Here is a 25,473-nt window from a genome sequence, read left to right on the forward strand (position 1 = left end):
TACAATAGAACCACAAGAACCAAAATTTGTACTAATGCAATAAACCATTTAAAAATAATAAAATCATAAACATAACTTGTAAAACCAACTTTAAAAATCTTCTTTTGCAAGATAATGACTTTTACTTTAAAATTTACAAATCCTTCAAAACAATAACTACATTCACAACCTTTTGTCCAAAAGTCAAGCCTTGTTACACGACAATTCCTAATAGATTGGAATAGTAGATTCTAGCATAGAAACCTTGGCTTAGGAGAAACCAAGCTAAACCAAATTGCACCATGCAAACCCATACATTGATTGATGAGGTTACTCCTCATATCATAATGCTCTTTTAAATGCCAAACAATTCTTTAAAACAAAATTGTAGACACCATCTCAACAACTAATAAATGAATTAGCCACCAACAATACTCGAAGTAGTTGAGATGGCAAGCCATCATTGCTATATATCCTGTAAAAAAGAAGTGCATAAATAAATTCTTAGAAAGAATTTATACTCTTGGAGCCATAACTAATTGAAGCTTATTCTTCACTTAATAAATTTGCATAGCATATTAACATTCATTTATGATTTTGTCACGCTAAAAATCTTTAAACACAAGAATCCTATAGAGATCCTATTGAACTTTCAACAATGGAACCTAGATTGGATCTACTGATGATGGATAAAATATCACAACTAAGGACACCAAAATCTATTAGAATTGACTCGTACATCGGACTCAGAAACACCAGTACATTGAAAGAGTATGTCATAAAGAGTGTCCAATACATTGGAAGAGTATGTCATAAAGAGTGCCCAACTCATCAAAGCATTCATACACTACATGATTCCTTTTGAAAGAAATAATTGAAACTAGGATGTGAACAGCTTATGAGATTATATACTTCATGAACAACTTATGAGATTATATAAGTCATAAAACTAACTGGATTCCATCAAAATTTCCAATGTCGAGAAACTTGGGTCCAAGAGTACTTCAAAACAAGTTATGACACTACACTCCAAGCAATCTATAACTAGGAATAGATGTGATAATTACCACCAAATATTATTATGATCCCATTCCAATATTATTGTATGAACAAACTCAATAGATTTTGTGCAACCATATAAATTTCCTAGAGACCTACTTTTTTTTAAAGAAGGATATCCAATTTCCTACACACTTGAAACACTTTGGTCCCATACATTTTTCCTACTAGCATAGACACAATTGCTCAAATAATAATACACAACTTCGTAAACAATGTCCAAACAAACAATGTGACACACCAAGGTCCAATAGAGTCCCTCACAAACTTGAGAAAGATTATCTAGGGTCCAAAAGCAACCAAGATAACCATATCCTTATAATGAGCTTTGGAACTAACAAGGGTCCAATATGATTGTACCTACCAAACTTTAGATAGATAATATCTATTCTTTTCGAATAGTACACAAGACCCGGGTACTAACATGCTTGAGACCTATGTAAGGGATAGAGAGAGAGAGAGAGAGAGAGAGAGAGACCTTGGTGAGAGAGAAGCTCTTGAGGAGCATTCCGGGACAAACTTGGAAGATGACAACGGTGCCGTAGACCATGCACCAGACCGCGCCAGCCATGATCAAAGACCACCAACTCCGCCCCGACACCATGCTCTTTAGTGACATATAATTGATCTTGTTCATTTTTGTTCCTTTCTTCTTTCTTTTGGACTTGATTGTGGCAAGGAAATAATCTATCTATCTAACTATGTATGTATGTATCTATTTATCTATATATATATATATATAGATAGATAGATATAGTTGTATCCCTTTCTTCAATCCCAAAAGATTGAGTTACTAATGAGCTAGCTATCCAAACAGGATTCAATATATATGTATGTATGTATACATGTGTAGATCATGAAATGATAAATGGCCCAAGAAAGGAAGAGAAATGATGAGTCCTAGTTGCTTGCTGCTAGGAACAGAGCTTGTGAAGAGAGGTACTGCCGTGTAACTAAAGACTTGTTAGTGAATCAGAATCAATGGTTCCTATTCTGGTTGTCTTAGGATTAAAGACTGCTTTAATATTTGATCTACTGGATAAAAGGAAGAGAGGTTGAGAAGATAGAGGAGAAAACTAAGTTACTATGTCTAGCTGCAAACCACCAAGAGACAAGTGTCTTTTATTTGCTTGTATGTATATATTTACAATACATAGATATGCATACACAAATTCATATACATACATACATACATCCTTGTATGTATGTATGTATATGAATTTGTGTATGCATATGTATGTATAATGTATGTGTGCATATCTATGTATTGTAAATATGTATGCATCCATCACATGATATATATATGTACATGCATGTACCACATGCTATATGTGTGCATAATATGTGTATTCATAAATTCTAAACCATACATATGTATGATAAGTGCATAACAGACCTATACACCAACTCTATTATATGTATTTGTGTATATTGTACATGTGTAGCACTTAATCTATGTATAAATGCATAAATGTAACTTTTTGTGTATAAAATAGAACAATACACCAACAAACAACGAGCAAGATAAAGATTTCTATTACGATTTCCATCATACCACAGTCGTTGCTTGTCGAAGCAACTAAATGCCCTTTGAATTGGAGCCCAATTTGTTGTGAACCCTCTTTGTTTCCAAGTAAGAGACCCATCTTCTTCCTATTTCGATCATCCACCCCCTTATGGAAAAATAGAACTTTACTCGTGTAGAGCATCGTCCTATCAAGCGTCGATAGAAGCACAAATCGCTTCTCAAACTCTTATCATCTTCGTACTCCTCTAGTAGGCTTCTTTCAAACTCCTCACATTCGTGACTCCCCACTTGCATCTCAAGTATCTCCACATGGAGACTCAATACTACTACCCTTGTGAAGCCACTTACTGGAATGTCCCTCATTATGATCATGGCTTTGTAATCCTCCAAGTAGCACAAGACAATCTTTCAATTGAATTGCCTAGATCTTCCAACGACCGTTTCTATGGCTTTGTTTAGCCCGACCACACATATGGTTTGGAATGCAAAGCTAGCCTTAACACACTTACTACAGTTCCTAGTAATGCATGGGTTCCGAGATCTAATGTTGGCTAACCTATTTATCACGTTGATGTCCTAATCAAGGGTTTAGTTTGCACTTGTTTACACAAACTCTTCCCTTAAAAGACCATTTGATCTCCCAAACCTCACTTAATCTTTTGTATAAAGAACTCATTCATCATCCAACTCTTATTCATTTGATTGTCGTTATTCTACCATGTGGATAGTCCATAATACATTTTTATCCACACATTGTTCGTGGGGTGTCATAAAAAATATCACAAAATATGGTCCACTGAATTACAAAATCAAGTGCTATTAGATCTCCATAATCCATGAAACACAAGATTCATTCTTTATGCCACAAAAATGGAAACTTTGGTTATTGCATGTTGTTTGTGCTGACTCCCCCTCAAATATTGGCATCCAAATTCCTTTTGTGAGCTTTCTCAACCACCCTCACTTGTATCTCACATAATATGGTGTGTTATACCTTGATATGCTAACAACAAGGATACAAAGTTTCGTACTTCTTACTATTCAAGGAAAATATCCCTACCCATAAGAGAAAAAATTAGTTGAAGATGGAACTTTGTCCTCTTGATATTTAGCTAGTTGTAAGAAAAAAGTATTTGGTATGATTTGTGTTAGCCAAAGTTGATGTTAAATCTAATTGTACCCTTTAGGCACCTTAGTATATGCCTCCTCATGCCCACCTTGCTAATGACTCTTCTTTAGACTTGTTGCTAGCGCCCCCACCCCATTTGGAATTCCTGGTCTTTGTTTTGCCAATTCGTAACCATTTATTTATGTGAGTGTGATTAAGTAGAAGAGTAGATTGCATAAAATCTAGTAACCATTTATTTACGTGAGTGTGATTAAGTAGAAGAGTAGATTAGATGAAATTTAGTAACCATTTATTTGTGTGAGTGTGATTAAGTAGAAGAGTAGATCAGATGAAACTTAGTAACCATTTATTTATGTGAATGTGATTAAGTAGAAGAGTAGATTAGATAAAATTTAGTAACCATTTATTTACGTGAGTGTGATTAAGTAGAAGAGTATAGAGTTTTCTCAAGGAGTTAGTTTATACGAGAGTCATTGACATCTACTCGAGTTCTTGATACCTACTCTCACTCGACTTGCCAACAAAAGGGTAGATGATAATACATTCATGAGTTAAATCGATCCCTAGTTGATCATCGCAAAGAACACAAGGAATAAGATTTAGGTTTTGATGAGAACACCAAAATATAAACATATGTGGCAATGCTATCGGAAATAAATCACCAGTTGAACCTTGCAATGAGCTTTTCATAAACTCCCATGGTATGTATAAGCGAAGGAGGAACAAAGAACCACAAAAAAAATTATGTGTATATTTTATCCTTTAATTTTTTTTTCTCTCCCTAAGTAATCACCTAATCATCCTAGTTACCATGAACTATAATCCTAGTCATCAATTAACACTAATGGATAGTTTGGACAATAACCATTTTTCTCTTCTCAAAACATATGACTAGTGGTGGGGAAAATCACATATATACAATCAAAGAGTTGTAGTGTACCTTAGAACAATCTCAATGAATTTTCCATAAAAACTCTTTCAAATTGGCAGATACAACTACACTCACTCTCCTATTGTGTCAAGGCACCATGTTGAAGCTAAAAAACACTCTTATTATTGGTAACAACTTAATACTCACATTGTGACGAGCACTAACCACTCTCATGTTTTGGGAACACATTTCATGTGCGAAAATCCTTATTGTGATTAACCCATTTGATCATCATGACCAGTAAACAACTCTCATCATGGTGAAATATGAACTACCCCAACATGGTGATTTGACACATCTTAGAGAGGAATCAACCCTTGAACTCAAGGCCAAAGAGATAGATCTTTGGTCGGAATAACTAGCTAAAGCGAAAGAAAAGCAAGAAAAAATCCAATCTACCTAGCTAGAGGGCATAGGGCTTTGGAATAGTCAATTGGTGTGTGCTTAGAAATGTTGACTGTAGAAGATTGCCAAAGCTCATGAACACCAACATAGTATGAACCATATGTAACATATGTGCATTCACATTCAAGTATGTTTAGATCATTCGAGCGTGGTAAACACCCAGGGAGTATGGTAAATACCATATTATTGTATTACATTATTTATCATAAGTAGCAATGGGCTCGGTTCGGTTCGGTTTCTTGGCCTTGAAACCAAACCAAACCATTTATTAATAATAAAAACCGAACCAAACTATTTTAAAATTTATGAAGCCATTTAAACCGAACCGTTTAGAGACAAACCGTTAAACCAAACCGTTTACGAAAAATTTAAAACCAAACCAAACCGGTTTATCATAAATCAAAACCAAACCATTTTTTATTGATATTAATCATCATACTTATTATAAATTTGTGTGAGAAAATCATCATAAATTTATTCATCATACTTATCATAAAATTTGTCATCATACTTATCATAAATTTGGTCATCGTACTGATCATAAATTTGATCATCATACTGATCATAAATTTGATCATTATACTTATCATAAATTTGATTATCATACTTATCATAATTGATCATTATAAATGAAAAGGAGACTCTACATATAATACATATAAAATTTATTAAGTTAAAACAAGAGTTTAAAATTAAAAGTTGAAACTTAGAGCCTATAGAGAATATTGTTTAGTATTTTTTAACCCATAAACCTTTAAACCGAACCACATAAACAAAAACCGATAAGTCGATAAACAAATAAACCGATAAATTCAAAACCGAACCGAACCGAAATCGATTAGTAACATTTGAAACCAAACCAAACCGTTTATTTATCTTTGAACCTATAAACCATTATGCCACGGTTCGGTTTGGTTTGAGCCGAAACCGGGCTCATTGCTAATCATAAGGTAGAACCTTTTCTAAGGTAAGAAAGTCAAGGTAAAAAACGTAAAAAAATATAACATGTTTTCATAACATGCACATTCATTTGCAAACATATGAAAAAGAATGTTTGCAAATGCATTCGAGTATGTTACGTTCTATGACCAAGCCCATACAACTACTTTTGCACTTACCACAACCTTACCCAAGTTCTACTTTATTAGCAATTCTACTAGCTATCAAGAACGATCAGTTGGATCCCACAACAATGAGATCACAACAAAAACTCAGGGACAAATAACTCGAGACAAAGAGACAATGACAACAAAGACTTAACACTTTTACTCTAGAATTAACCTCCACTCTCGAGCCCATCCAAACATTCTTAGCCATGGTTGATAGAGAAAGGAGACCCATACCTTCCAATACCCCCATTAATCATAGATGGAAGACAAAGCTAGACTTTGGTTCCCCATGCTTCTAGATACATTTGGAGTGACTAACTTCATTTACAGGAGGTTATTTTCACCAACAACACATGAATAGGGAAAGATTTTTGAAACATATTGACCAATTCTTCTCCCTAAGACTAGAAGTCAAAGACATGGTCTAAGATTATATAACCCAACCAAACGCCTAGACAATAGGTGTGACGAAAGAAGTGACATGATGATTGATGAAAAATTCAACGATTGATTCACCCACCTGTTAGTACCTAAAAAAGCTACTCAACAAAATGCCAAACTTTCAATAACGAATGCACGGTACTCACGAGGGGTTCGAACACTCGATGATGGGATTGTAAACACCCACAGAGGTGGAGACAAATTCCAAGGGACAAATCTCCCGTCAATCCCATGGCCACACCCCAACCTAGCAAAGTACAACCACCCTAACTTCCCCAAAGGTTCCCAGTGAATTCCAACCAAAATGAGCAATATGTTGAGATCCATGGCAACATTGTTTAATGTGCATAAAAATACAACACATATCCACACATTTGGGATAATTGACCTTTTTGTAAACCCATCATATTCCAAAAGATAAAATGTATCATGGGTAAGAACCCAAAAGAAGTGCTCAATTATACATCTTCCGCCCACAATTAAAATCATAAATGAGCATTATATAAGGTAGAACAAAGAGATTCCAATCAAGGCAAATGATCGCACAATGGTAAAATGGTTATGTAATAACTAACAAGGGGCACCATAAACAAAGCAAAACTTCCTTCACATTTAAAAAATCAAATAATTTAGAATTTTACAAGGGGGCGGTGTGATATGTTTTTTTCTGTGCATGGCAAAAGAGAAGCTCAAACCTTGTACATAGACTTCGGTACACTTTGTTACAAAGAATATAGCTTTACAGAGAATACTCTCATCAAATCATATATCATATATATTATATATGCTTAAAGAAGAATATATATAGATAGATAGATAAATCTCTTACATTTTTTGGAAAATGGTGGAACAAAACGGCGAAAAAGAGAGCTAAAAAATAATACACACATCGGAAGATCGATTTTTGTCTTGGGTGGGTACGGATCACGTCTCTCTTTTCAGACGATCGATTTTTTGTAACTTGGTTGGGCATTTCTCTTCAGACGAGATCCTTGCATTGAATATTTGATCCAGATCACAACTTCTCTTCTACTGGGTGTGATAAACTCCAGAGCATAATGCTTGCTGTTAGGGTTAGTATCATTTTCGGCCGAACCTGAAACCGATAAAGAGTTTTAACATATTCTTCGTAAGGAATCAGCTTTGGAAATGGTGAACCTAAAAGTTTCAAATGCTCATTTAAACACACGTTGTGAGTTCAAATATCTGAAGCCAATTCAGGTGGGAAAAAAAAAAAGCACCCTTATGTTTCATGTTCAGTTCAAATTTCTGAAACCAATTCAGCAGAAAAAGAAGCACTATTATGTTTTATGTTTGTATCAAGCAAAAAAAAGAAAAATCCCTTCAACCAAACAAAAGTTTCTGTAGAGTTTTTTGTATGGAAAAGGATTTTACTACCTCAACAATATCATCCCATAACAAAAAGACAGAACATCCAAGCTTCCTCGCTACGCTGATGATATAGTTTGCATTCTGCTTCTTCTCTTCATCTTTGGAGAAACAAAAAGGAAGATCAATTTGTATATTTGTTTATTTACTTTGATTTTTATGATTTATTCTTTTCAGTTCTGTTTTGGGAGAGCATATACCAGTCTCCCCCTTTGTTACAAGGCTAGAGTTCACTACTCGAGGTTCCACAGCTTCGAGGAGATCAAGGAAGAATACACCACTTGACAGACTTTTATCCTGGAAACCACACAAAAATTAGGATTAATGTCTGTGTATGCAAGTATGTGTGTATATCTGCATGTATATACATATATATATGTGCGTATACATGTATGGATGTACATTGTGTCCATACAATGTATGTCTTATAGATATGTCTGTATATGACGTCCATACAATGCATGTATATATACTGTATGCATTGAATGTACTAGTTGAGCAGAAATATATGTATGTATATACTATGTACAAGGTATACACCTACATAGGTATCTATGCACCTACAGATATATGCATGTGTGAGCATGCATATTGGTATAGATGCAATACACCTCTTTTTGTTGAATTTATGCATGTGTTGTGTGTACATGTGAAATGCAATGCGTATGGATGGAGCATGCATCTTTGACATACATATGTACACATGCATCCAGTCATCTAATGTTTGTGTGTATTATATTCAAACTCCAATGTACCTTGAAACTCTCCATGCAGGAAGATTTTTCTGCATTCTTTACAGTTTCATTTGCCCATAGAATAATGTCAGCATCTGAGATTTCTTTGTTACCATGAAATTTCAAATTCTCAAGAAGCTGTAGCATATTACGCCGCATCAGTTGCCACAGAAAAGCTGAAAAGGAAAACTAGACAATTCAAAGCTTGAAAAAGCTCTGTACCATCATTATGAAAGGAAAAATAAACACATCATATTCATTTAAACCATTAGTATATATTAATAATATATCATGAGCTATTAACAATTATATAGACTTCATACCTAATACCAGCTTTTTGTTTCCTTGGACAAAGTCATTGCCAGCAACATTAACAAGGGAAAATCTGAGCTGTTTTCCGATGCTGATAACTTGGTTACAATTCTCAACCTTCTTGAAAGGCATTTTTATCGGTGGTTTGTTAGCTTGCTTCCAGTTGACAGAACCAGGAGAAACCTTGTCGAGAACCTCCAATAGAACCCACCTAAATATCCATAAAAAATAGTTCAATATACAGTATACCTTATCACCGTTAACAAAAGGGTTGCCCAAGTGACATAATGCATTGGGAAAAACACCAGTATACCCCTAAGTTTTCAAAAATGATCAGAATACTCCTCTCATTCCAGCATACCCTAAGTTCTCACTAGAATACTCCTGGGTTTTCAAGCTGTGGCAGAATATCCCTAAGTTTTCAGAAATTCCCTGAATACCCTCCCAAAAGTCTTATCATCATCCGCAAGAAAAGAGGGTGGAGTAAAAAAATGCATTGAGCTTAACATAGACGTTCCTAGCTTTTCAGACATTTGCTAGAATATCCCTAAGTTTTCAGATAGTATTGGAATACCCCTCTAGGTTTTAAAAAACATTTCATCAATAGTCTTATCACCACCCACAAGAAAAAAGGTTGGAGTGATATACATGGGTAATGTTTTGTTATAGTGACAACATCAGGGGTTCGAGTGATATAATGCATGGGGAATGGTTTGTCTAATGCATTTAAGCATGAAAACACTTGAATTGGCTGGTAAAAGAAGAAGCCAATCTCCACCGAACCAAAACCTCGGAATCATTATAGCTTGCAACGTACCCGTCTTTAACACCATTGAAGAGATCATGTACGAATGTGTCAATACCAAGACTGTTGATCCACATCCGGAAAGCTCGTTCATCCCTTGAATCTTGTTCATCATCCATTATCATTTCTGCATAGGAATACTTGTTGGACAGTCCATTTCTGTTTGCAGTATCATAAGAAGGCAATATGATCACGAAAAAAAAATTATTTATATAAAATAATGTGTTAATTAATTAATTAATATAAAATGTTGTGTTAATTAATGAATATAAAATGTTGTGTTAATTAATGAACATAAAATGTTGTGTTGTTTACTCAAGTTAAAGGGGAATAGTGGCTTTCAAGGATTTTTTCCTTGCCCATTTTTAAAAGCTGTTACAAAAGAGGGAAATGTACGTGCAAAAGAGAATATTAAGCATTATCAATCATGTGAATCTTATAGAGGCAAGTAAAATAAAGCAGTAAGTTAGGAATATTGTACAAAGAATAATAAATTATTGCGACCTTGATTCATAAATTATTGTGGCCTTGATTCATAAGAGTTGCATTAGAAAAAGATGTTGAATGATCACTATGTTAAATCACATTTTGGGCTTCTCATATATATTTTCAAAAAGCAATATATATCCTCACCACAAGGAAAACATCAACAAAAAATTGTATCAAGAACTAGCTATAATCACACATATATACTAAAGAAGGCGCATATATATATAGAAATTATTGGCATAAAAGACTTACCTTTCTTTAAATATATGAGCAACGAATGCAAGGTTTAGATTAGAAGATCCATCAACAATGTCTTTGGGCGAAAGATACATGCGGCACCCAATTTGTTCTGCTTGTGCTAGTACAAGTGTTGCCCTTTCTAAAGGTTCCTTAGATTCTAGTGGGCTAAGGTCACAGCTTTCTGGTGCTAATGCATTCAACAACACCACATATGCCTCTCCATCCTGTGGAATTTATTTCAGGAATAAAATTTTAATACAACACTTAGGGACAATCAGGAAAATAGTGAAAAACTTTGGACCGTAGCCCCACTAAAATATACATGTCTGAAAATCACACCAGGCCCAATAAGCCTTTAGAAACCCTCACCTTCAGATCATTGGAGAAGTTTGAGACCGTCTTTTCATAACCAGCTTTCTGGAGTTGGAAATTCAACCATTGCAGAAGAACCTTGTCTGGTGGTAAATGCATTAGTTCTTCCATTTCCTGCCAATAATTCAATCCAAGATGATTGATCTATGGTGCAAAGTCAAATCATAACAAGAAGAGAATGTTTGGATAATCTAAAGTTTATCATTATGTAACCCCCCATTATGATTATTACTAAACTTAGAAATCTATGTAAAATCTGCATGAAATCAATGTCTAATGTTTGTTTTCCCACCACCAAAACTCAGGAATCTACATGAATTAAAACCAATTGAAATAGATAATATCAAAAAAGTTCTAGGATTACATAATGGGAAAAGAAGATCAAACCTTTTTACTCTCCACAATTTCCGCAAGTTGAGGGGTTTTCCTCAAGTTCAGGTCTGCTAATAGTTGTATCTGGGGCATACCAAGACAGATACAAAAAAATACGTGCCAATTAAGTAACATTTTCTCATTCCAAATTAAACCATATAGAGACATACATATAAACGAGAAACACCTTGATTATTTGGGAAATTAATCCAAGAAGTAGATGAGCCTGTATCATTAAGAAACAAATAACAATTGAAATTATCTCCAAATTAACTAAAAATGGATAGCATGATACCTTAGGTTCATATGTAATTTAAAGCTAGTTAAAAATAGTTATGGTTATGAAGAGGTAATCAGACAGGCATCTGCATTGATCTATGATGAATAAAAACTACAACTAAAACAGCAGCAAACTATCATGCTCAGGTGAAATGAAGTACTTCTATCTCTAAGGTTTTGATAAAAAGAATCTCATGGATAATCTTACTATTCGTTAGTACTGTACCTTGTAGCAACTATGTTACTGACAATACTATCCGTAAATCTCAAGTCTATCTGCTACACTTATCAATCAAATCAAGATAGCCAATCCATAAATCATGTGTCCATTCATACCTATATCTTATCAGATTGTTTACATTTATTCATCAAAGGAAATCAATATGCCCTCTATGTTAATTATTATGCCTCTATGTTAATTATTATGTATATTTCTGCTCTGATTGGCCGCTTCTTGGAAAGCTTTTCTCCCAGAAAGGCCCATATTCTTGTAAGTAGGTCCCAATTTGCTATTAAAAAAGAAAAATATTTTCAAGTTTCAAGGAATTTGATATATACCCTTCCCTCAACAAGGTCTTCTGTACCAATGTTCACAACTGAGCAACCGATAGCTTTTGCTGAATTCAGGCACAAAGTATGGTTTTCATTCCTCTCCCATGGATTTAGTTGCTCCTTGACATTGATGGCACGTTCATCAATCGTCCCAGGGACTGCCAAGTTGATTAACTTGCTACAGAAATAATCATTGAATCAGCATTACAAACTACAACATTGGTATAAAATATGGGAGAATTTCTCTTTAATCGCTTAAATTTTAACCATACAGAGTATCAAAGATCATGCTTGAAGGCACAAACACATCACATACTTATCATTTCCTCTTGACACAGACAAGGTTGTATGATGTATATCCAATTGCACAACCCAACCATATGCTATAGTTTCCACTCTACATTTTTGTACATGTAATTATGCCCCTGACTTTCTCTAAAAGTTTTGTGCACATTACCACTATCTTTTCCACTGATCTCCTCTTGTACATTTTTGCACATAATGCTGCTATTTTATCCCCTCATTTCCACTCTAATCAAGTACCATTGTTTTCATCCCTAGTTAACACTCTACAGTTTTGCACACATTAACCACTATTTTTCCACGAGTTTAATCTCTACTTTTTTGCACATGTTCTCATTATTTATTAGTTGGGGTAAATATGGCTATGTAGTATACTTACCAAAGTAGGACACCATCTTTTGCAATGTTGAAGAGTTGATCAGTAGATGGATCGATTGGGAGGTTCTTTTTCATTACTGGATCATCCCGAAGATAGGCATTGATGTGATCGATATATGCTTTCTTTTCTGAATCACTAACAGTATGTACTAAAGTTGTGGCGGCTGCCTTCAAGAAAGCCCATGAGTTTCTTCGGGGATGTACTTTAGGATCTCCATTCTTTTGGAAGTGCAAATACATCTATAAAAACACTTCCTTTGGTAAAAAAACAAACTACTAAGATTGCAGAAGATAAGTTCAATTCTGGTTTTAACAAAACATTCTATATCATAGATTACCTTCAGAAAAGACTCAAAATCAAGGCCAGTATCAGTGTTAATACCCTCGTGTTTCAAGATAGATTGAATCTGGTCAGATGATACAGGCCCATCCAATGCTTTCACTTTGATCAATCCAGATTCAAGATCAGATGCAGACATCAATCCATCAGGGCCTATCAAAGAGTCGAACTGATAACAAACAAAAAGATACAAAGAATTCCGTCAACCAAAAACCAACATCATCTATGGTTAGCTTATCACAAAATGCAGGAAGACTGCTGTATACAGAAGATCAAATGATGGTAAAGATAATATATGAACGAATGAAAATGAGAAATAAATATAACTCAGAATTTCAGACTGAATTCAACAAAATATCCATCATGATTTCAACAAAACACATTCACCATATATAAGGAGAGATAGATTATTTCATTGATGGATGAATAGAAGGTTTCAATATGAAAGCCATGGATGATGAGGTAAATGGTTTCAATGGAAAAAAGAAAACCCATCCATCATACGTGGATATATAGACAATTTCACCATTAGTATGGATAGCTGAATAAATGATCTGAACAGAAAAGAAAAACCATCAACAATGGATGGATGGATGATTTCAGCAGAATAAACCCATTGTCACATATGGATAGATGGATGATTTTCAAGGAAAGACTCATCACCATGGTTGGAAAGATTGATGATTTCAATGGTAGTTCAGATGTGGATAGATGGATCATTTCTACGAAAACTTGCCATAGTGGAGTGATGGAAGAATAGAGATATGATTTCCATTAAAATAATCTATCAACCTTATAGATGATTTCAACAAAAATACCCTTTATAAGATGGATAGATGGACGATTTCAACAAAAAAAAATTCATCATTTATATTGATAGGTAGATGATTTCCAACAAAAAATAGATAGATGATTTCAAGAAGAAAACTTTCATCATATATGAACGGATGGATTGACAGAAATTCAGATAAAAAAACAATCACCACGTGTGTATAGATTGATAGATAAAAAGAGAGACCAAAACTGCACAAAGATCGGCTTATATGCAAAAGATTAAAAGGATGATTAAGATCCATAGGTTACAGATTAATGCATAACAAAACAAATCTTTTTACCCGTGATAGTAAAATCTTACAGAATCCATCGTAATCTGTTCAGAAAAAATAAGAATACCTGCGATTTCAATTTTCGGAGCTCAAGCTGAGTGAATTGAGTGGAGAGGGAGAGATCACGGAGGACCACACCCCCAAAGGAAGCCATGGCCTGTCGATAAACCAGAGTTTCTTAGTCAGTTGCTTGGAAGCAAAGGTGCATGCATGGAATCAAAGGTCATGGAAGACTAACAAAAGATTGTATATACATGGAGAGAGAGAGAGAGAGAGACAATCAGAGGTAATGCAAAGAAATACATAGAAATACATTGAAATAGTAGAATGGAAATTGAGAGAACATTAGGAGAGGGGAAAGAGAAAAGGAAAGGCAAAATTTATTCTCTACATTACATACATTATTACATACATACATTACATACATACATTACATACATACATTACATACATTACATACATACATACATACATACATACACACACACATACATACATTATAATTACATTACTACATATATACATACATACATTTTATGTACTTACATGGAAAAAGTACTAGGATACCCCTGGAAGCTCGTCTATTTACCAGAATGCCCTTGGAAGTTCCAAATTTACCAAACTACCCCTATGTCCAAAAAAGTACACTTTATAACGTAATTATACAACTCAAATCTTTGGTAAATACGGCTAGTTCGGGTCCATTTCTTCCATCTTTGGTAAATAGGGCTTGTAGATTTGAGTGTATAATTACTTTATAAAGTGTAATTAGACGAACTTCCAGGGGTATCCTGGTACTTTTCCCTACTTACATTACTACATACATATGTACATACACACACACAAACAAAAACATGTGCTTGGAATATTTCTTACCTCACATTTATTCTTTGGGCTCTTGTGGGTGTGGGTGTATATGTGTGTTTGTGTATGTATGTATGTATGTATGTATGTGTGTGTGTGTGTGTGTGTGTGTGTGTGGCTGTGATTGTTGTGGGTGTGTGCGTGCCTATGTGTGTGTGTGTGTGTGTGTTCCAGTTGAGAGGGTCCCCGTATCCACGACCGGAATGACCCAACCTTAAGACTGCTATACAAAACAGAGCAAAAGTGAAGCTCCCCATAGCTCAGGAATGCCCATATCCAAACCCTTTTTTGTCCATGGAGTACAAAAACCATTGGTTCATCACAACAATCTAGGGCAAAAAGCATCTCTTCCTACTTAGTCTAGATTATTACACTAGAACAACGGGTATTTGAGTTGACATGCAAGGAGAAGCATGAAATGCTGAAACGGATTATGGCATCATTCAAATGAAGTGCTCATACGCAAAGGCATGTTGATGTGGCTTAAAAAAATCTCTCGTCACAAATAAAATATGGGGCTAGTATCTTTTGGTTTAGTTTGTGTGTACAGAGTGTTACGGGCATGACCATATAATATCCCGTGGTGAGAATTGTCGTAGTATTCTATACACGTGGATAAGTGTGAGGGTTAAACAAAGAGTCTAAAGAAGGGGAGGATTACTTTTAATCCTCGGGATTGAGACAACCCATGAGGCCAAGTGTGAACATGGCTGGGGGCCTTGAGAATTACTATAAATAAGAGGCCTAGCTACCCTCATTTCATCATGCATTGACTACGTCGAGACTCTGTCCGTGAGTGGAACGACTCTTGTAGCAAGCGCGCTATTGTCCAGGTACGACTCGACGCCAAGGCGGTGGTATGGGACGCCGATCGAGGCTCGAGTCCGTCTCGATCCCTTCGCTCGGGGGTGGTTGGGTGGATCGGCACCCTTCTTTCTCTCTTTTCTCTCTATTCTTTCTAGATCTATCATTGATATATCCTTATTTTATGCTTACTTTAGTACCTAATCTCTAATATTTGGTATCGGAGCCTATGTACTAACGTTTCTTTTGGTTTTCTTTTTGTCTTCGCGTGGGATGGCGATTGATCGTTGTGCGGTCACCTTCATGCAGACAAGGATTAGCGAAAGAACTTCGGTAAATTTTCCTTAATTTTTTATCTAATTTTTCTTCTCCCTTCTATACATGTGTATACTTAATATGTAGTTTTTTTTTCATATATTCAATGATGTTGACGTGGTATTTAATTGGTTATCTTAAACGTTTACATATGTCCACGAGGTCAATACCTCGTTTGACATATAAATCATATGTGATGAGTGTCGTATGCGTACGAGGTTACTACCTCAATTGCGTATTACGTTCACGAACATATGTTACGTTCGCGTACGAGGTCAATACCTCGATTCGTTCGAAATGATATGCGTTGGATTTACTATGCGTAAGAGGTCAATACCTCAATTGCGAATTACGCTTAACCTTATTTTCGGATGTTTCGTGTGCGTAGAGGTATATGCCTCGATTACGTATCCCGAATACATCATTGTTGGCTATATAAAAAAAACGATTCATTTAGTATACGCATATGTGGTCACTTATATACGTCTCTGATCGTATATATGTGATATATTGACATATGTGTATATTTTAGATTACGTGATTCATATCAAATGTTTTCCTAATTGGGGAGAGGATTTTGGTGGCCGTCCTCACATTTTTGTGAGAATGGCGTTGTCACCATCCCTTTTATCAACAATTTTTATTGTTGAAATTCCCGTTGGTCACTTTGATCTTTCGTTACGTAACGAACCTCGTATAGCCAAAATGATGTTGAATACGTCGGGCTTGATCCACATCAAGTAGGGTCGCTCTAATGACACACGTATCCAACATCTCCCCTCGTTACATGGATACGATGCCACCATGAGCTCGTTCTTACGAGCGCCATTCGTAATGACGTGACCATGTGATGGGCCACATGAGCCTACGAAGACACAAGGGCTCATTCGGCTTGACCATTAGGTTACACTTTGGCATATGCCATTGTACTTACGAGGCTTGAGGGTAGGTAGCGTACAACCATAGTGGGTAATAAATGAGGGAGAAATAAGGCCACTTGACCTATATGTTTCTTTTAAAAAAAACATATAGGGGCAAATGCCTCGCATATCTCGAATACGCCTCAAACATTAAACATTCAAGACGCGCAATCTACTTGGTTGGCTCAAGTGTTTAATGTATTTGTCCTCGAGGTCTCGAGTTCAAATATGACCAACATCATACAACATCGTTGATACATATGACTATAATACATGTTTAGACTTTAGGTCTAAGTGCACTTCGGGGTCCTCGTAATAGGACTTAAAGAGCCGAAACCACATATGTGGGCACAGAAACATAGTTATTGTTAACATTTTTTTCGTGTATAAACTATTCATGACGCGAACATACATGGTTGAGCCTCGGGGAGCCGCCATGAAAAAAATCGATATAGAGATCAGGGAAAGGCATTCATTTGTCACCCCCATGGTTTTTAAAACACCTCTGTGTTACCATAGTAACCTGATCTTGAACCTCATCTCATACGTCTAGAGGGGTATTGACGTGAGATCATGATATCGATTAATGTTTGCCCATGATATGTTTACACCACGACAAGATGTTATGACTATTTGTCTGACCTTATCTTATTTCTTTGCCAGAAATAATCATTCAATGGCTCAGAATAACGACCCGATGCCCTCCGCTCAAGCGGAAAGAACTCAAGGAAATCCTCCTGGGACAATGTCCATTGAGGCGTATATTTTACAAGTACAACATTTCCTTAGTTCAACCGCGCAGCAGTTGACCGAATTTCGGCAATCTCAAAGTGCTCTCGAGGCACGAGTCATTAGTCTCCAAAATGAGATTAATAGACCTGATGAGCGTCAGGGTGAACCATCATTTGTCGTAAAGCCATTTACGGGAGATAAAAAGGAAAGAACCGAAGAAGCAATCTGCACGTGGCTGGGCCGATGGGAGTCTCATTTTGAGCTCTATCCCACGCCAGATAGTACGAAGATTGCATATGTCGGCCGAGAACTAGGGGGTAAGGCCGCCGCTTGGTGGCGTGGGCTCCGAACTTTGGGGAGATTGCCCGAGACCTGGACAGACTTTGTCACAGTTTTCAAGGGTCAATTTCTACAACCTCCCTCTCGAACCGAGGCAGCACAAGCTTTAATGAACCTCTCTAGCAGGAAGTTTTCCTCGCTAGAAGACTATGTCCACCATGCTAGAACCCAAATCCAAAAATCGGGTCTAGAAGGGGACAATTGGTTAATAGCTTGTTTTGTCAATGGCATCCCCAATTCGGACTATCACTGGATAGTGCACGATAAGGATCCAAAATCCTTCGAAGAGGCCGTTGAGATAGTTCTTCGCTATCAACGCACTTCGAAGAAGGACCATAACAAACCCAACGAAGCGCCCGGGACTAAGCAGTCGCAATTCGCTGGGAAACGCAAGACACCCAACGAATTCATGGATCGCGATTATAAGCGACAACATCCTTTTTGCCTATTCTGCAAAAAGAAGGGTCATACAAAAGAGCAATGTCGTAAGCTCCAACGAAAAGAGCACGACGCCAAACCTAAAGCTACAGACCATAAAAGGTCAGATTCCTAATGTCCTTCAGGTCTATACACATCATTTGAGTAATTGTCAATGTTCTTTCCCTCATTATGTATTGGGTCCCAATGATTTACTACGTGCAAACGGGTATATCAATGGATCTCCAGTACAATTTTTATTTGATTCGGGAAGCTCACACAATTTTGTGAATGATCGTTTGGTACAGATATGGGGAATCCAACCCACCGTAAGTGATCACACCTACACGGTGCACTTGGCTGATGGAAGAGTACAACACATCAACGGGGCGATTCATTCTTTAGGAATTTCTATTGATACCTATATAGAGGAAGTAGACTTCCATGTAATGAATCTTAGTACCACCGATGTAATACTGGGTTATCCCTGGTTTTATAATAAAAGCTCTTCTTTATTTATTGATTGGGTTCGCCATTCCATTTCTTTTGTACTCAACGATTGTACGCATTTTATTCAATGTGTAAAAAAACAATCCCTCTCGATTGTTTCCTCGTGTCCATCAATATCCGAGTTGTCTTGTTCTACGTTATTTTATTGTGTACTTGATCCGGACATTCACGTTTACAATATCGATAATGTCTCGGGTCAATTAACATATTTTGAACAAAAACAACTTGATGAAATCGTAAACGATTTTCGTGATGTTTTTCCGAGTGAACTACCCGATGGTTTACCTCCTAAACGTAATATAGACCATCGTATAGATATTGTACCTGGCGTTGCACCCATTAGTATACCTCCGTATCGCCTAAGTCGATCTGAAGAGGATGAGGTAGCTAAGCAACTTAAGGACTATTTACGAATGGGTTATATACGTTATAGTAAATCTCCATGGGGTGCACCAGTTCTCTTGGTTAAAAAGAAAGAGGGCACATGGCGTATGTGTATTAATTACCGACGCTTGAATAAAGTGACGATCAAGAATTCGTACCCATTGCCCCGGGCTGACGATCTAATTGACCGTCTCCAGGGAGCTCGGTATTTTACGAAACTTGATCTCCGTACTGGCTACCATCAAATACGAATAAGTGAGGACGATGTTCCTAAAACAGCATTTCGTACGCGCTACGGCCATTATGAGTTTTTGGTTATGCCTTTTGGTTTGACCAATGCTCCGGCTACATTTCAACAAGAAATGAATGACATTTTCCGAGAACAACTTGGAAAATTTGTCGTTATCTTCTTAGATGATATTTTAGTTTATAGCCGTACATTGCAAGAACATGCTAGACATGTCCGCTTTGTTTTACAAATATTGCGTGACAAACAATTTTACGCGAAGATCTCAAAATGTGAGTTCTTCAAGAAATCAATTACTTATCTTGGACGTCTCATAACCGAACGAGGAGTTGAAATTGATCCTTCTCGCATCGAGAAAATCAAGCTTTGGCCCACTCTTCGGAATATTCGAGAAGTTCGATCATTCCTTGGTTTTGTCGGATTTTTGCGAAAATCTCTTCGTAATTACTCACAATTGACGACGCCGTTTACTGATCTTCTAAAAGGTCAAACGCGTAAGTCTACAAAACCTATTGTGTGGAATGCTACACTAGACCTCGCCTTTAAGGAACTCAAGGACTTGGTATGCAAGGCTCCTTCACTTCTTTTACCCGATCCTTCAAAACCTTTTGAGGTTGAAACCGACGCAAGCGATTATGCTATAGGTGCTGTCTTGTATCAAGATGGTAAACCAATAGCATTCGAGAGTAAGAAACTTGATTCTGCTCAATGTCGGTATACCGTTCAAGAAAAGGAATTATTTGCGGTTATACATGCGCTCAAGACATGGCGCCATTATCTTTATGGAAATCGCTTTGTGGTAACTACGGACCACGAGTCCTTGAAATATTTTTGTGACCAACAAGACCTGAAAGGTCGTAAGGCACGATGGGCTGATCTCATCCAGGACTTTGATTTTTCCATACGATATCGTAAAGGTTCCATGAATACTGTCGCTGATGCACTAAGTCGCATCCGTGAAGTTAACATGCTTAGCTTCACTGAAATAACAACAGATCTTTATGATCACCTTCGAGGAAAGTATCCTGATGACAATTATTTTGCAAAATACTGGGCAAGAGTCGAGTCTGGAACAGACACCACCACACCCTCGAAGGAATACTTCCACATTGCTAACGGTCTGCTCTACCGTAATGGGAAGGTTTGTGTTCCAGATTTACCTGAGGTCAAAAAGAGAATTCTTTTTGAATGCCATGATGCACCCTCAGCAGGGCACCCTGGAATACATCGTACACTCGTTCTCATCTCCACTCAATTTTATTGGCCTAAGATGCGTCCTGACATACATAGCTATGTGACTAAATGTCACCAATGTCAGGTTAACAAAGCCGAGCGACTTAAAGCCGCAGGACTTTTACATCCCTTGGACATTCCCAATAATAAGTGGGAAAGTATATCCATGGATTTTATTGTTAGCCTTCCTCGCACCCAAAAAGGTCATGATGCCATATGGGTTGTGGTTGACAGACTAACTAAAATGGCCAGATTTATTGCTACTAAAACCACGGTAACAGCTCCTGAATTGGCTTACCAATTCGTTGATGAGTTATTTCGTTTTTACGGGTTACCGATGGATATCGTGAGTGACCGAGATCCAAAGTTTACTAGTGACTTCTGGACGCAAGTCTTTAAGAAGTTAGAAACTACGTTGAGCATGAGCTCCACGGATCATCCTCAATCCGATGGACAGACAGAACGAGTAAATCAAATTATTGAGGACATGCTTCAAGCATACGTTGGTGCAAAACCAACAAAATGGGAACGTTACCTCCCAATTTTGGAGTTTGCTTATAACAGCTCCAAGCATACGTCGACGGGATATAGTCCTTTTATGTTGATGTATGGATTTCAGCCACGAGCCCCGATTGATGTTAATATACATCATGATGAGTTGCGAAGTACTCAAAACTTTCTTCGGGATATGCAAGATATGTTGCATATTGCACGGGATAATATAAAAACAGCTCAGGATAGAGCGCGTTTTTATGCCGATCATCATAGGCAACCTCGTGTATTCAGCCCTGGACAGAAGGTATTTTTACGTGTACCTCACAATTCTAAGACATTGTCTACGGGTAAGTGCGCTAAGTTAGCCCCACGGTTTTGTGGACCTTTTACAGTCCTCAAACGCATTGGATCATCAGCCTATCGTCTCGCTCTTCCCGATGGTGTTGGAATCCATCCAGTCTTTCATGTAAGTCGTCTAAAAGAACTTCTAGGTTCTGGCGACAATACAGTTACAACTGAAACTCTGGTTACTTCTGAAGATTTATCTTCTAAACCACATGTACCAGAAAGAATTCTCGATGTTAAAACAAAAAAATTACGTACTAAGGAAATCCGAGAATTTAAAATAAAATGGATGGATAAATCAATCAAAGATGCCACATGGGAACGCGAAACGACTCTAACAACTAACTTTCCTAACTTTCCATTGCAAGAGTGCAATGTTTTAAAGAGGGGGAGTATGTTACGGGCATGACCATATAATATCCCGTGGTGAGAATTGTCGTAGTATTCTATACACGTGGATAAGTGTGAGGGTTAAACAAAGAGTCTAAAGAAGGGGAGGATTACTTTTAATCCTCGGGATTGAGACAACCCATGAGGCCAAGTGTGAACATGGCTGGGGGCCTTGAGAATTACTATAAATAAGAGGCCTAGCTACCCTCATTTCATCATGCATTGACTACGTCGAGACTCTGTCCGTGAGTGGAACGACTCTTGTAGCAAGCGCGCTATCGTCCAGGTACGACTCGACGCCAAGGCGGTGGTATGGGACGCCGATCGAGGCTCGAGTCCGTCTCGATCCCTTCGCTCGGGGGTGGTCGGGTGGATCGGCACCCTTCTTTCTCTCTTTTCTCTCTATTCTTTCTAGATCTATCATTGATATATCCTTATTTTATGCTTACTTTAGTACCTAATCTCTAATACAGAGCATGGTTGGATAGAAATTCTTTGTGTGGACAAGCAAGGAAAGTGTGCCATAGTTTTCTTGTGTTCCACAAAGAAGGAAGGTATGGGATCGTTTGGGATTGACATCATGATTTATCATATGATCTAACATTAGTTTGATACAGCAGAGCTATCATATCATCTTGGAGCGGCTTTTTATTTGCAAGAGTCTCTTTAGTTCATCCCACCTATATTTGACTGTTTCCTCTCCTCATCCCTCGATCTTACTCTTCACATGTTACAAGTCCATTGGATGGCTTGCCCAACCCCCTCCCAAATTGGTTTGTATTGATGTTATGTGACAATTTTTTGGTCCCTTCAGGGTGTTTTGCTTGTGAAGCTAACCACACTACCAACACAACTTACTTATGCATATTAATGAACCTTCTAATTTTGCATAAAACTCTCTCTCATTGTTGGCTTGGTGGTTTACACAATTGCATCAAAATCATAAATTTGAGAGAACGAAGTTCAATCATTGGAATGGGCTCAAAACCATCCAATATATTGCAATTGGAGTCCCATGAATCTGAAGAAGATCGCTTGGTCTCTGCTCCTCCCTCTCCCTCCCTTCTCTATCTATGTAGAAACAACAAGTATATATAGAGACACCATGACAATATATAAAAATTGTATTCACCATCAAACAACTATCCATTTCTTGTATTCCAATTGCACCATATATCCAACACCTAAGGTAATCAAACACTATCTTATATAATTGGGGAGGTTAAAGCTTTGGCTCCTTGAGCACAAACCCATTGAAAGTGCAGTTTCTATTAATGATGCCCAAACTTGTGACATAAAACCCAAATCGCTTTAACAATTGAGCATGTAAGGAATATATTGTCCTCATAACCTAATTTACCATCTCAATTGCAATAGTTGTATCACTTTCTCATTGACAATATCAACCCTTAATTGAAATGTTTGTTAAATAAAATTCTCAAATGTCTAGAGAAATTTACCAACTATTTACACACTACATGAAAATGTTTCACTTTGCTTGCATTGGTTATATTTGACCTCAATGAAAATAATAAAATCAATTCAGAATATGCATATTTCATGTTTGTTACTACTTAAAAGAGACCCCTTACAAACTTTAATGCTTCAATTCTAGCATTGTATAATGTTGTGGCCTCGAGGTTGGATTCCAGTCAAATTACTTTTTAACATTGTGTTTAACATTGTTGGGCATGGGTCCTCGTACCCTATTTCTAATTTCCTTACACAATGCTTAAGCATTGCTAACCCTTTCTTTACTAGGATAGGCAATCTTAGAGACAATGACATACCACATTTCACCATACTATACTTATGTTAAAACAACCTTTGTGATTTGAAACTTGTAACTTTATATGTTCCAAAACACAACCTATTAGCATTTTTTAAAACAATTTTAGCATTGTTAGCATGTTTTAGATTTGATATTTTCTACAAAGTTTGTCAAAAAAGGATGGCGTGGGATAAGGCATAGCTCCAAGAATCACATGCCTATAGTGAGTGAAATTCCAAAATTTCATGCCACCTTATGTGTTACGGGCATGAGCATAAACCGCAGTATTCTACATACGAGGATAATGTGTGAAGGTTATGTTGGAGTCGTAGACCGTAAATGCTGAAACAATAACAATAGTGTGTGATGAAGACTGATAAGTGCTAACATAAGTAGACTAAGATGAACAGATCAAGCAAGACAACCTAACAAGAATCAAGATCTAAGAGACAGAATATGAGTGAGTGAGTGTGTGTGTGTGTGTTAGAATTTGTCAAGTGGGATCCCCCATCACATAGAGAGCATGCAAATTCTCTACAACTAGAGATTTTGGCAACATCAAGGTTGTTGGATTGGGAAAGTAAACAATCCTTGCAACATCAATTTAATTGAATGGCTCGATTAGGATTGGTATCAGTAAAAGATGCAATTTTGACTTCTCAAAGAAGGTTAATGGCTTTTCATACTGCTAGGTCAACATTTGGAATTCCTCGCAATTATCAGCACATTTGGGATACATTACAAGGATTATCAGTGTTGCAAGGGCATGTGCCACATTTGAATGAAGATTCTCTATATCTTGATTGGACATTTGTGGGGGGGGGAACAACTTAAGTATGGTTTCAACGAATGAGGTTTATCATAGAATTATTGGGAAACATATGTGGTTAGAAAATAGGGTAATTAAGGTATGGTCTTTTCATAGGCCAACAATTTGGTGGAAGAATGTACTTCAAAAGGGTTGGTGTTCACATTTGTCATTTAGAGCGATGGTGTTTATTTGGAGGGTTATGGTTGGTGGATTACCATTGGGTGATGCTTTATGCAAAAGGAAAATTGCTAATGGTTTTTGTTTCTTTTGTACGGTGGAAGTAGAGCACAGTCGACATCGATTTATTTCATGTCCTGTTACAAAGATGGTTTGGAAATTTATTAATGCAATATGGATGTCCTTGACAGGAGTGATTCCTTCTCCTTTCAAATGGGTTTTTGCACAAGTGGAATTAGGAGGTCTTTCACCTTCTTTTCAGATTATTTTGGATTATTTGAGGTATTATGGGCTTTGGTTTATTTGGCATATGCGAAATGCTTTTATATTTGATGAACAAAGGGGAGTACACCGTGACGTGTTGAGATTGAAAGGGTTCCTTTTATGGCAATTTTCATTGTTGGAGATGTCAAGCATATTCAATCATGAAGAGAAACAAGTATGTAAGTTAGTTGGACATCACATTC

The 25,473-nt window shown here is 36.8% G+C and overlaps 2 protein-coding genes and 1 long non-coding RNA gene across 4 annotated transcripts; 1 reads left to right on the forward strand and 2 right to left on the reverse strand.

Moving 5' to 3' along the window:
- Positions 1-213: 213 nt before the first annotated feature.
- On the reverse strand, positions 214-1,787 carry LOC147857187 (uncharacterized). Its single transcript, XR_015530639.1, has 2 exons — positions 1,517-1,787; positions 214-454 (listed from the first exon to the last, which is right to left on the reverse strand). It is a non-coding gene; the product is annotated as an uncharacterized LOC147857187 (long non-coding RNA).
- Positions 1,788-7,167: 5,380 nt separating this feature from the next.
- Positions 7,168-14,511, reverse strand: LOC147857188 (fimbrin-1-like). Of its 2 annotated transcripts, XM_087328251.1 has the most exons (14): positions 14,320-14,511; positions 13,145-13,315; positions 12,808-13,046; positions 12,132-12,303; positions 11,482-11,520; positions 11,310-11,378; positions 10,920-11,036; positions 10,563-10,774; positions 9,834-9,980; positions 9,028-9,227; positions 8,726-8,880; positions 8,171-8,267; positions 7,980-8,071; positions 7,168-7,677 (listed from the first exon to the last, which is right to left on the reverse strand). In XM_087328251.1, the coding sequence occupies exons 1-14, from the start codon at positions 14,404-14,406 to the stop codon at positions 7,597-7,599; spliced, it is 1,878 nt and encodes a 625-aa protein (XP_087184377.1). In that variant the 5' UTR covers positions 14,407-14,511; the 3' UTR covers positions 7,168-7,596. The 2 variants fall into 2 exon arrangements, with proteins under 2 accessions (XP_087184377.1, XP_087184378.1); XM_087328252.1 differs by lacking the exon at positions 14,320-14,511 and having other exon boundaries at positions 12,808-13,061; positions 13,145-13,278.
- A 1,714-nt stretch (positions 14,512-16,225) lies between these two features.
- On the forward strand, positions 16,226-24,852 carry LOC147857189 (uncharacterized). Its single transcript, XM_087328143.1, has 3 exons — positions 16,226-16,253; positions 17,819-18,711; positions 24,644-24,852. The coding sequence occupies exons 2-3, from the start codon at positions 17,832-17,834 to the stop codon at positions 24,850-24,852; spliced, it is 1,089 nt and encodes a 362-aa protein (XP_087184269.1). The 5' UTR covers positions 16,226-16,253; positions 17,819-17,831.
- The last annotated feature ends 621 nt before the right edge of the window (positions 24,853-25,473 follow it).

The sequence above is a fragment of the Azolla caroliniana genome, unplaced genomic scaffold, assembly GCF_043228905.1.
Source record: "Azolla caroliniana isolate FFs.n. ecotype wild unplaced genomic scaffold, voAzoCaro1.0.p SCAF_12, whole genome shotgun sequence".
NCBI lineage: Eukaryota > Viridiplantae > Streptophyta > Polypodiopsida > Salviniales > Salviniaceae > Azolla > Azolla caroliniana.

What these genes read in the sequence shown, in the direction of transcription:
- LOC147857188 (XM_087328251.1), bottom strand. Translation starts at nt 14,406, where the DNA reads ATGGCTTCCTTTGGGGGTGTGGTCCTCCGTGATCTCTCCCTCTCCACT. An exon ending in TCCGAAAATTGAAATCGCAG is followed by an intron (nt 13,316 to 14,319) that starts GTATTCTTATTT and finishes GTTTGTTATCAG; the next exon opens with TTCGACTCTTTGATAGGCCC. An exon ending in CCTGCATGGAGAGTTTCAAG is followed by an intron (nt 8,268 to 8,725) that starts GTACATTGGAGT and finishes TGTGGTTTCCAG; the next exon opens with GATAAAAGTCTGTCAAGTGG.
- LOC147857189 (XM_087328143.1), top strand. Translation starts at nt 17,832, where the DNA reads ATGGCTCAGAATAACGACCCGATGCCCTCCGCTCAAGCGGAAAGAACT. An exon ending in TCATACAAAAGAGCAATGTC is followed by an intron (nt 18,712 to 24,643) that starts GTAAGCTCCAAC and finishes TGGCTCGATTAG; the next exon opens with GATTGGTATCAGTAAAAGAT.